Here is a 12,416-nt window from a genome sequence, read left to right as displayed (position 1 = left end):
TCTAATAGAATTTTCTTTTGCCACAAAATAAAAGCTACTTGCTAAAAAAATGCCTTAAACCAAAAAATTGGAATGTTAGTTGGTTCACTTAGAAAAGAAAATCTGGATCATGATATGAGCTTGATGGATTTTTAATAATAATAATAATTTTTTTTTTAAGATGAACATAATACAGGACAAATAAATCAAATTGTATTATACTTATATACGCAGATTCGTTAATATATATATATACACACACACGCAGATTCGGATTACAATATCTTGACCCAAAATTTCCCCTAAAGTATCGCTTCTTTTTGCGGGTGTTATAAAATATAATTCAGAATAAACGTAACAACAACAACATCATCAAGCCTTTATCCCATTACGTGGGGTCGGCTACATGAATCCTTTTTTTTTTCATTGTGTTATATTAAAAGTCAAATTCTTATTTAAATCTAATAAAGAAAGGTCATTCCTAATATTTTCTAACCAAGTCTTTTTAGGTCTACCCCTATATTTCTTAACACAAGTCAAATCTAATACCTCTACTCTCCTAACCGGGTCATCCGAAGGCCGCCTTTTTATGTGACCAAACCATCTAAGGCGACTCTCTCTAATCTTATCTTCTACTGGAGCTACTCCAACCTTTTCACGTATATGCTCATTCCTAATATTTTCTAACCTAATTCAGAATAAACTCAAGGTGAACAAAATCTATAGAATTTTTAAAACGTAAGATATCAAAATTTTATATAATTTGATGAGATTGTTAAACGGCTGTAGTCATGAAAAAAAAAAAGTTTTCACAATACTTGAGAATGATACAGCACAATTTTCCCTTCAGCACAATCTTTGGAGTAGGTGAATATATAAAAAAAATATTTTAAGTTGTAATTTGGGTTCACTAATGAAATTATATGTGCATGGGATTTTAATGATAATGGAAGAATTTGGAGGATTTTGATTTCATAATAATTATTTAATGTTGTATTATAAAAATAATAATTTTGATTTAATTTATATAATAACTAAATTTATTCCTAAATAAATAAATAAAATAAAATAAAAATAGTTCTACAATAATAAGTCGTACGTTTAACCAATTATGCTACCGTATTTTTTATTTTTTTTCCTTTTTAACTGATTGGACTAACAAATCGTTCGTTATACAGACTACTATGACTCTTTTTTACTTTTTTTTTAATATTTAATTACATAAATAAATTTTTAATCGTACCTTTCCCAAGAAGCACAAATTTCAATGCTTATAAGTAACTTGGGGCAAATTATTCTGTGTGGAGACCGCACGTAAGCTTACATTCAGATTTGCTGTGCATTTATTGTGCTTTTACTGTATTTTTACAAAAGGTAGCTAATATACTATTTTAATTGCGTATTAGCTGCGCTTTTGTTGAGTATTTACAAAAACGCAGTAAAAGGGCAGCAAATACTCAATTTGTAAGATATTTGCTACACTTTTACTGTGCTTTTACTACGCTTTTGCTATATTTTTATAAACGGACAGCTAATATGCAATTAAAATTGTATATTAGCTGACTTTTGCAAAAATACAACAAAAGAGCACCAAATCCGAACGTAAGCTTGCATGCGATCTCCGCACAGAATAAGTTGCGCAAGTTTAGTGAGTGCGCTCTAGATATAAATGTAAGAACTGAATAAAGAAAAAAGTTCTGCGCAAACATCATATTACCGAGAAAAGATTTTTGGCTCAATTACTTGTTGAAAACGCTTTTTTGAAGGACAATGCAAAAAATATTTTGAAATAACGAAAATTTTCGCAATGAGTTCATTGTTTTATTTCTTAAAAGTTGATGTCTTCTGTAAAAATACGTTAAATAATAGGGATTTTTACATACCTAACATCTAAAAGTTCTCTATTTACTTATTAAACACCAAAACTTTAATTTTTACTGTTATACCACCTTAGTTACCTACTCCCTCATCAAACCTACCACTCCGTCTACCCCCGTCAAAGCAAGTCACGAAAACATTTCGCCGGCGGGAAAAATCCCGGCACCTCTTGCATTCCCTGCTGCTCTCTCATAGGCGTCATTTTCTCCAAAATTTCTTCGGCCCAGTTTTGTTTCTCCGGCCAGTGCAAACGTCGCACTTGCTCAATTCTATCTTGCACATACACCTTTCCTCCATTCCTGTTCTTCTGCTCCCTGCTGAGGGTTGTAACATACATGAACTTATTTCACCAAATAACTCAGACAAGTTGTACATAGGGAAATTAGGATAAATATGACAGAAAAGAGGGAGGAATGTTCACCTGAAGTTGTTGGGGGTAATCCTGAAGGTAGTTGGAGAACTCCTGATCATAGAGAAGGCTGTCGGAGTTTGCTACACCAAGGAAGAGCCAGGCGAGGCCGCGAAATTGGAAGATGGTCACTGATTCCATGAACATTCGTCGGAGATAGCCACGGTAAGGAGCAACTCCAGTTCCAGTAGCAATCATGATGTGAGTGGTAGCTGGGTCATCTTTAGGTAACAACATCACTTCTCGTCGTCCTGGAGGCGCGTCAAAGAACCATAGAGAGGAAGAAGCTCTTCTCCAAGTAAGCGCGCCCTATTTCCCTTCACCTTTTCTTTCATTTGTTTCAGTTTTTTGCTTCGTTTTTTATTTGATCTGATCGCTTGTAATGGCAATGTCATTCTAAGGCGTGCATAGGACTGGCGGAGGTTTCGGGAAGTTTTGACGAACACGACGACGGAATAGTGACGGAATGGTATTTTAGAGAGCAAAATAGGTTTTAGGTGGTATGAGTGTAAATAGGCAAGTTTAAGTGTTTAATAAGTAAATAGAGAACTTTTAGGTGTTATGTATGTAAAAACCCCTAAATAATATTATAAGTTTGTTAAAGTAAATTTTAATTTGATGCCGATATTTAAATTTCAATTTGATCATCGCCGTTCATTTAAATTTCAAGTGTATTATCAACCATTCACAATTCGCGGCTATATCGTGTAAGTTGCGATGTCACTTTCACAGTACGTTAGCCAAATGGACATCTCAACAGACAGCTTTTTTTTTTGTATAAAGTTGAATATAAATGTAAGAAATGGATATGTGAGAGGAAAAAAAAATGAAAAAAGAAATAACTCACTTTGACCTCTTAGTTGAGAGTTTAGGCTTCTGACTAAAAGGTTTTCGGTTCGAGTCTTTGTGTATGTATTATGTGTATGAGTTTTCCTTAAATGACCTAAATATCAAAAAAAAAAAAAAAAAAAAAAAAAAAAAAAAAGCGGAAAAAGTTGCTTGAATTTGCTTGAATTTTGCCGATCCTTTATTTATTTATTTATATTTTTTTTTTCAAAACAAATATATTAATAATAAAACAAGAGGTACAACAAATAAAGAAAGGCTCATCATAGAAGCCCCAAAAAAGCTACAGACTCCAAAACAGATGAAAAACACAGGAGATTAAATCCAAAAAGAGAGCTTAGCAGATAGCCGGGACTCCCAACACCTCGAATCCGCGCAAGGACCATCCAGAAGAGTGAAGATCACCAACAGTTTAGCTAATGATTTCACTCAACCAACCTACACATAAAAGCTTTAGTTAGATTATTTATTTTGTAATACCTATGTGATATTCAAATGAAAGAAAAGTGGATGCAAAATGAGAAGCGAGAAATAATTATTTAATTCCATGTTTAATAAAGCTATGATGAATAACAAAATCAAAATGCAGAATTTAACTATATGCAAGTATAAGATGTCCACAAGAAAGTTGAATTTTGTTGGGGGATACATAAAATCTATATTTATATTTAATTTATTTGATAATATAAATTTAGAAATAAAATACTAAATTTAGCTCAATTTTATTCCAATCAACTCGAAACTTAATTCGAAATTGATCAATATTGACTGATCAACTTGAAGTTAAGATCGAAGATAATCAATGTACTGCAAAAGGGTAAATATTTAACTAAATTATCCATGCTCAATGTTGTTTTGATTATAATTGTTGCGTCCTGGAATATTTGAGGCGGTAGAGAAATATATGGTTTAACGTCTTAGCATTGTACGAAGATCCAGCACACAAGCAGATAAGTGAGGGGGTGAAACATTCATAAGAGACACCAGAGTTGTTACGTGGAAAACCCTTGAAAAAGGGGGAAAAATCACGGGGCCTGGCCCAGTTTGAATGAATCCACTAGTATTTGTAGTTGCTACAAATGAGGCTCTTCCTTGGGAGAAGGCCTTGGATTGATGTAGCGAATGTACATCATATAGATTGCATTACATGGTAGGAGTTACATATACATGTTTGTTTGGCCTGAAGGATCGTAGTCGGAAGGAGACCGTAGTCGGCAGGAAACCGGGGTCAGAAAGACTGTTGTTTGTTGATGGAGGTCAGAAGGACCATATTATGCGATGAAGGCCTGAAGGACCGTAGTCGATAGAAAGCTGGGGTCTAAAAGACCGTTGTCTAGTGATGTTGGTCGGACGGACCGTAGTAGGCGACAGAGGTCAGAAGGACCGTAGGCGGTTGGAGACAAGGAGTCAGGTGTTAGACCCAGTGTCACTTGGAAGATCGGGTGTTGATGGTCTGGCCTTGGGTAGGACGTCGGGTCTGAACGTCCGGCCTTAAGCAGGACATCGGGATTGAACATCGGGCCTTAAGCGGGACGTTGAGTCTTCAGCAGGATGTAGGGACTGAACGTCGGGCCTTAAGCGGGACGTCGAGTCTTCAGCAGGACGTAGGGACTGAACGTCGGGCCTTAAGCAGGATGTCGGTTCTTCAACAGGACGTAGGGATTGAACGTCGGGCCTTAAGCAGGACGTCGAGTCCAGACCATGGGTAGGACGTCGGGTCTGAACGTCGGGCCTTAAGCAGGACGTCGGGATTGAACATCGGGCCTTAAGTGGGACGTCGAGTCTTCAGCAGGATGTAGGGACTGAACGTCGGGCCTTAAGCAGGACGTCGGGTCTTCAGCAGGACGTAGGGACTGAACGTCGGGCCTTAAGCCGACGTCTCGTCGAGCCGTTCGATTCGAGTATAAGCTCGTCAAAATTGGAGACCGTTTGGTAACTCAAATTGCAGTTTGAACCTTCCAACAGCGCTTTGAGCCCTTGATTCGGACTCATTTGGGCTCGGATTGGGTTGATCTTGGTGTCGTTGGGTTCGTATTTCCGAGACGCTCAGTTTGACTATAAGCTCGCTGAAATCGAAGTTCGGGTGCGCCCAAAATTAATTTATGAAGTTTCCAACTAGCTTTTGCCTCGAGATTCGTGCCCAATCAAGATAATTTTTGTGATGCCGTATCAATAATATTACTAAAATAAGAGTTCATATAGTTCTAACAATAATTTTTGAAAATTTTAGCCATGTTTTTTTAAATATATATTTGAGATTAAATTTTTTGTAAAAATTTTTCATAATGTTTTTAAAATTGTAAAACAAATATTTTTTTCAAATTAATATTTTATCATCTGAACTAGGGGTGTCAATTTCGGGTCACGGGTCGGGTTTGGTTCGAACCCGAAATTGACTTAGCTCTATTCGGGTTTCGCAAGCGGGTCTTTTTTTTGGACCCGAACCCAACCCGCTTCAATTTTGGGTCAACCCGATCCAACCCACTTTGGGTTCGGGTCAACCCGACCCTACCCGTTGAAACTGCAACTGACCCAGAACTGCCTTGCGACAGCGGAAGCAGGACGCGCGATGCGAAACTAACACGGGACGTGTGGAAAGCTAAACTGACGCGGCCGGTGACACGCGACACAACACTGTGCTCGGGATGCGACGCGACGCAATGCGGCCGGGCAGGCGGGCAGGTTGCAGGCGGGCCAGTCGGGGCAGACGGAGTGTGGTCATTCCGGGCAGACTGGTTCATGTGTCATTCCGAGTCATTTTGGGTCATTCGTGGGTTCCCGAGTAACCCGAATCCGACCCGATTTTTCAAACGGGGTAGTTTTCCGGACCCGAACCTGACCCGCTTCGAGTTCGGGTCAATCCAAACCTGAAATTTTTGGGTTGGGTCCAATATTGACACCCCTAATCTGAACAATTATAAATGATTTATTTTAAAAGCATGTTTCAAGATTTTAAATAGTTCTTAATTAAAAATATAAAAGCATGTTTCAAGATTTTAAATAGTTCTTAATTAAAAATATGAGAGGCTAGCCAAACAATTTTTTTCGCACAGGTTGGGTCCAATATTGACACCCCTAATCTGAACAATTATAAATGATTTATTTTAAAAGCATGTTTCAAGATTTTAAATAGTTCTTAATTAAAAATATAAAAGCATGTTTCAAGATTTTAAATAGTTCTTAATTAAAAATATGAGAGGCTAGCCAAACAATTTTTTTCGCACAATCATCAGCTCCCAATATATTTTTCTTCAATATCCCAACCCAAAATATTGATGTTCACCTAGCCAACACAGTATTATAATTAAAAAAGCTATATCATAATATTTTGATATAAGATTTATATGTGATCAAATTAAATTCAATAACTTTCAAATTTATATAAATATTCTTCGTGTTTTTTTTTTTTTTTTTTTTTTTTTTTTTTTTTGTAATATTTCAAGAACTTGTTGTTGCAATTTCTTCCATCAGCAGATCCAAAAAAACTAAAATACACATGCAATTTGTCTTTTTAGTTTCTAAGTTCTATGCAACAAACCAATATCACCTTTAAAAAAAACAAAAAATTAACTCCAGCTTGTAAATTTTTTTTTTCTTATGTGGCTTCTTTTTCAGAAAAAACACAGTTGCATTTGGAAACCTCATTAGCAATATCCTAATATTGTATTTGACTCGTGTTTACTTTCATATAGCTCTCCCAAAATACGAGCCCATAAAAATTAATTTTAGTTCATTTTTAGTAGTTAAATTTCATTTGATATGATTTTTTTACTGCTTTTTGATAAGGCATCACAAAATTATCATTAATCGAGCGGCTCGACGAGACGAATCCAACGAGCCCAAGATCGTCAAATTCCGACATCATTAAGACCTCCAAATGTCCAACAAACGGTGCACGATCGAAGGGTTCAATATCGGCCGTCCATTCAAACCACTCTCTATTCGCCCCTGATCTCACACCTATTTACGAGCCATGCCACTCCAGAAAAACTATAAATAGAGCTCTTATTCTTCACAAAGGGGACTCAAGTGAAGAGAGAGAAGAAGAGGAGAAAGGGGAAAAGGAGAATCCTCTCCTCCTCGACCACCGCTGGAGCTCTTCCCGCCGGATTTTCGGGAAACAACGAGATTTTGCAGAACTTTGTAAACTTGCTTGAAGAAACGAATTGTAATCTGATTCCCCCGACTTGTGGGACGAATCAACCATTTGTAATTTGCAAAACAATAGTGAAATTTTTCAATTGGGCGGGGCCTCGTGGTTTTTTCCCTTTTTGGGTTTTCCACGTAAAAATTCTGGTGTTCATACTCTTTTCTGTTTGTGTGCTGAATACTTGTACAACACTCGAACGCGAATTTACAAACTCTATCGCCGCGTATATTCTAGGACGCAACACTTCATAAAATAACTTAAAAAAAATTAGTTTTTATATTAAAAAGTTAATTTAAAAAGCATTAAGAAAACCTTTCTCAAGAACTATATTAAATATTATCACCTAAAATTTCATAGATCAAACATATAAATTTAAGCAAAACACAAGATTATTTTTTACAATATGTTCACATAATTAAATACATATTCATTCAAAATAACTGTCATAATTAATTATTTATCAGAAACTTATGATATAATCTAGCATTCTTTTATTTTTGTTGGCTTTGAAATGAATTTAATTATATTAATTAAATATTACAATTATCAAACCGATAAAAAAATCTTTTACTAAACAAAGTAGAGGTCCTTCCATCATGTGGCGAACATATATACTCCCCCAGGTCAGCAAATCTTGTTTGAATTCCCAATTTACCCCAATTCTACCCCTCTCAGGGCGAATTATTACGTCCGGTTACCGGACCGTAAGACACAAATTCAGATGCATCAAGTCACCTGGATATACTGAATCCTGGATATATTTGAGTGACGCGGCACATCTGAATTGATGTCCGGACGAATCCGAATTAATGTCCGAACGAATAATTTCCCCTCTCGCAGTCCTAATATAACTTTTCGTAAGGACTTCAATTAGGCAAAATCACGTGGATTTCTTTTAATTTTTTTCTTTTATAAATACTGTATTAAATTAAAAAAAAAAATAAAAAGGTCGTTTTAATGCTGACCGACTAAGCGCAAAATATTCCACCATTCTTCTCTTATACGGACAAGGAACAGGATCAACAGATTAGGGCAGCAGAGGAGAGGATGAAAGTTGCGGTGGAGGTGGTGGACGCCAGCGACCTCATGGCCAAAGATGGGTTGGGCTCAGCTAATCCTTTTGTCGAAGTGGAGCTCGACGGTCAGAAGCAACGCACACAGACCAAGTTCAAGGACCTGAATCCAAGTTGGAACGAGACCCTCGTCTTCAACGTCTCCGACCCCTCCATCCTCCCCAATCTAACCATCGATGTTTCCGTCTACCATGACCGCCGCCAGTCCTCGTATACTTCATCCGACCACTCATCCGCAGGCGGCCATCATCGAAGCCTCGGTAGGGTCCGCATCTCCGGCGTCTCCGTGGCCACTTCCCCGTCCGAAGCCCAAATCCTCCGCTTCCCGCTAGACAAGCGAGGATTTTTTTCCAATATCAGCGGCGACATCGCTCTCCGACTCTATGCCTTCCAGGAATCTTCTTCCCCCTCTCCCGGTGCAGCCGAAACAGCAACAATTTTCAACCCTGATCCGTCCCCTCCTCCTCTCCCTCACAAGAAGGAGAAGAAAAAGTCAACCTCAGTTCCGCAGCCGTCCCCTGACTTGAGAGAACCACGGGTCTTCTTTTCCGTTCCTGCAGGGGCACAGGGAAATCGACCCACACAGCCTGCTCCGCCGGCGGTGGAGGTTCGCACCGCTGCCACGCCTCTTCCCGCCTCAGCAGTGATGCAAGTACAAACCGGACTTCCCCGCCCCCAATCCGAATACGGACTTGTTGAGACCCGACCTCCTCTTGCCGGCCGCGTTGGCTACAGAAGTCGCGACAAGATCTCCTCCACCTATGATCTCGTCCTACCGATGCAGTTCCTGTACGTCAACGTCGTTAAAGCCCGCGATCTCCCATCCATGGATGTTACTGGTAGCTTGGATCCCTACGTTGAGGTGAAACTCGGCAACTACAAGGGCATCACCAAGCACCTGGAGAAGAACCAGAACCCCGTCTTCAACCAGACTTTCGCCTTCTCGCGGGACCGCCTCCAGGCCAGCCACATCGAGATCAATGTAAAGGACAAGGATTTCGTGAAAGACGACTTTGTCGGCCGCCTCCAACTGGATCTCTCCGATGTACCCCATCGTGTCCCCCCTGATAGTCCTCTGGCTCCTCAGTGGTACCGTCTCGAGGACAAGAAGGGGGAAAAGCTCAAGAAGGGGGAACTCATGCTTGCTATTTGGATGGGAACACAAGCAGACGAGGCCTTCCCAGAGGCTTGGCACTCCGACGCCCACTCGGTCGGTGCGCAAGTCCTCGTTCATACACGCTCCAAAGTCTACTTCTCTCCCAAGCTCTGCTACCTCCGCGTCCTTGTTATTGAGGCACAGGACCTCGTTCCCTCAAATCGTACCCGTCTCCCAGACCCTGTCGTCCGCCTTCAGCTTGGTCATCAGCTCCGCACCACCCGACCTACACCCACCACTCGCTCCGTCAATCCAGTATGGAACGAGGAGTTTATGCTCGTAGCCTCTGAGCCCTTCGACGAACCGCTTGTCATCTCAATCGACGACCGCATTGAGGCAAACAAGATGGAGCCCCTCGGCCGGTTCATATTCCCCGTCATAGCCGCACCGAATCGCACCGATCACAACAAACCCATCGAATCTCGGTGGTTCAACCTCGCTAAGCCCAGTAGCGGCGGTGAGGAAGTGGAGAAGAAGGAATTCAAATTCAGCAGCAAGATCCACCTAAGAATCTTTCTAGATACCGGCTATCATGTTCTTGACGAATCTACACATTACAGCAGTGACCTCCGGCCCACCGCCAGGCATCTGAGGAAGCCCGGCATTGGAATTCTAGAGCTGGGCATTCTTGATGCCCGTAATCTTATGCCAATGAAGGCCAAAGAGGGGCGCACTACGGATGCTTACTGCGTCGCAAAATATGGCCCAAAGTGGGTGCGTACCAGAACACTTCTTGACACTCTTAATCCAAGATGGCACGAGCAGTACACTTGGGAAGTGTTTGATCCCTGCACCGTAATCACCATCGCCGTCTTCGACAATTGCCATATCTCTGGCAACAAGGAGGATGTCAAGGATCAGAGAATTGGCAAAGTCCGAATCCGGCTTTCAACCCTGGAGGCTAATAGGGTCTACTCCCACTACTACCCTTTACTGGCTCTGCAAACCTCTGGACTGAAGAAGACCGGCGAACTCCACCTGGCCGTTCGATTCACCTGCACGGCTTGGGTTAATATGGTGGCGCTCTACGGGAAGCCGCTTTTACCTAAAATGCATTATGTCGAGCCAATCTCTGTTGTTCAATTAGACATCTTGCGGCATCAGGCAATGCAGATTGTCGCCGCCCGTCTAGGCCGTGCGGAGCCACCGCTGCGGCGGGAGGTGGTCGAATATATGCTAGACGTCGACTCTCACATGTGGAGCCTTCGCAGAAGCAAAGCCAACTTCTACCGCATCACCTCCCTCCTCTCCGGCCTTGGTGCTGTTTTCCGGTGGTTAGAAAGCATTCGCAACTGGCGAAACCCAATTACGACCATTCTAGTCCACATCCTCTTCTTGATCCTAGTCTGCTATCCTGAGCTAATCCTTCCCACCATCTTTCTCTACTTGTTTATGATTGGGATCTGGAACTACCGGTTCAGGCCTCGGCACCCGCCGCACATGGACACCAAGCTGTCCTGCGCGGAGCTAGCCCATCCAGACGAGCTCGATGAGGAATTTGACACATTTCCTTCCACAAAGCCGACGGACATTGTGAGGATGAGATACGACCGAATGCGGAGCGTGGCGGGGCGGGGGCAGACGGTTGTGGGAGATCTGGCCACCCAGGGCGAGCGGGCGCAGGCCATTCTCAGCTGGAGAGATCCTCGCGCAACCGCTATCTTCATAATGTTATCTTTGCTGATCGCCGTCTTTCTGTACATTACGCCCTTCCAGGTTGCGGCGGTGATACTCGGCCTCTACTTTTTTCGCCATCCCAGGTTCCGGAGTAAGATGCCATCAGTGCCTTACAATTTCTATAGGAGATTGCCAGCAAAGTCTGATATGCTGCTTTGAATCTGCCCAAGATTTCTCTTTTTCCGGTGATCCTTTTTTTTAAATTTATTTTGGATATTTTGGAATCTCGAATTTGATAAATGCTAGGTTCAAGATCAGAATTTTGGCAAAATTCCGTGTTTCTTTTATGTATTGTTAAATGTTAATAGTCGAGCAACTTTTTAAGAAAAAATTTGGGAGATGTTAGGCCATCTTGAATAAAAAAACTCACTTTTGCTATTACTTCAAAATAAATTTTAATGGAAATCTATTTCCTTACATCAAATAAAGAATATTCTTTGTATATTCTCTATGGTATATTTTTTATATTCTTTTTTTAATCATATCTTTATATTTAAATATATTAAAATTATAAAATTAATAACATAATATATTTATAAAGAAAATTTAAAATAGAACATTTAAAATAATAATAATATTAACTTAATTTTAATTTCAATCATTTTATACTAATTTTTTACTTTCAACAACAAAATAAAAATTTATGACTGTGAACAGTGCAATGTTAATATTGGTATTGCACTGCTCACACTCGCATGAATGAATGACGTGGGGTTTGGTGATCAGATGAAGTAATTGACGGACGATAAATGAGTGTTAAGTGTTTGGTTTGGTTGGAGATGATCTTAAGTTGATTCAGATTTTATTATTAGTAATTATTATTCAACTTGTTTTGAAATGACTTTAATATAAATATTCTAATATAAGATAATATTAGAAGTTATTAGAGTATTGGGATACAAAGTTTTTTTGAACATTTTAACTGCACTAGCAGCCTGTTATGATTGTGAAGGTACAACCCATAAAAAAAAAGATGTTAGGGCCTCATGAAAATGTGTTTAGGGATGTTAAAAAAAAAACCAATAATCGTATGCATGAGCTATTACTTATGTTCAATCAAAGGGTGCTTTGACCAAGTATTTTTTTATTTCAGTTGGATTACATGAAGGATAAGTTTTAAGACCATATATTTTTGCTTTAGTCATGGATGTTCTCACTAAGTATTTGCAAGAGATTGTACCCTGATGTATGCTTTTACGTGATGATATTCTGCTTGTTGATAAGACTAGAGAGGGAGTTGAAGGTAAA

The 12,416-nt window shown here is 39.9% G+C and overlaps 1 protein-coding gene across 1 annotated transcript; it reads left to right on the top strand.

Annotated features, from left to right (window-relative positions):
* Positions 1-8,234: 8,234 nt before the first annotated feature.
* On the top strand, positions 8,235-11,508 carry LOC110098598 (FT-interacting protein 3-like). The gene has a single exon (XM_020825470.2). It carries the CDS (start codon positions 8,310-8,312, stop codon positions 11,325-11,327), a length of 3,018 nt encoding a protein of 1,005 aa, XP_020681129.1. The 5' UTR covers positions 8,235-8,309; the 3' UTR covers positions 11,328-11,508.
* The last annotated feature ends 908 nt before the right edge of the window (positions 11,509-12,416 follow it).

This window comes from Dendrobium catenatum, unplaced genomic scaffold (genome assembly GCF_001605985.2).
Source record: "Dendrobium catenatum unplaced genomic scaffold, ASM160598v2 fragScaff_scaffold_124, whole genome shotgun sequence".
Taxonomy (NCBI): Eukaryota; Viridiplantae; Streptophyta; class Magnoliopsida; order Asparagales; family Orchidaceae; genus Dendrobium; species Dendrobium catenatum.
The sequence above is the reverse complement of the archived record's forward strand: the minus strand, read 5'-3'. Positions and strand labels throughout refer to the sequence as shown.

Coding starts and splice junctions, on each gene's coding strand:
- LOC110098598 (XM_020825470.2), top strand. CDS start 8,310: ATGAAAGTTGCGGTGGAGGTGGTGGACGCCAGCGACCTCATGGCCAAA.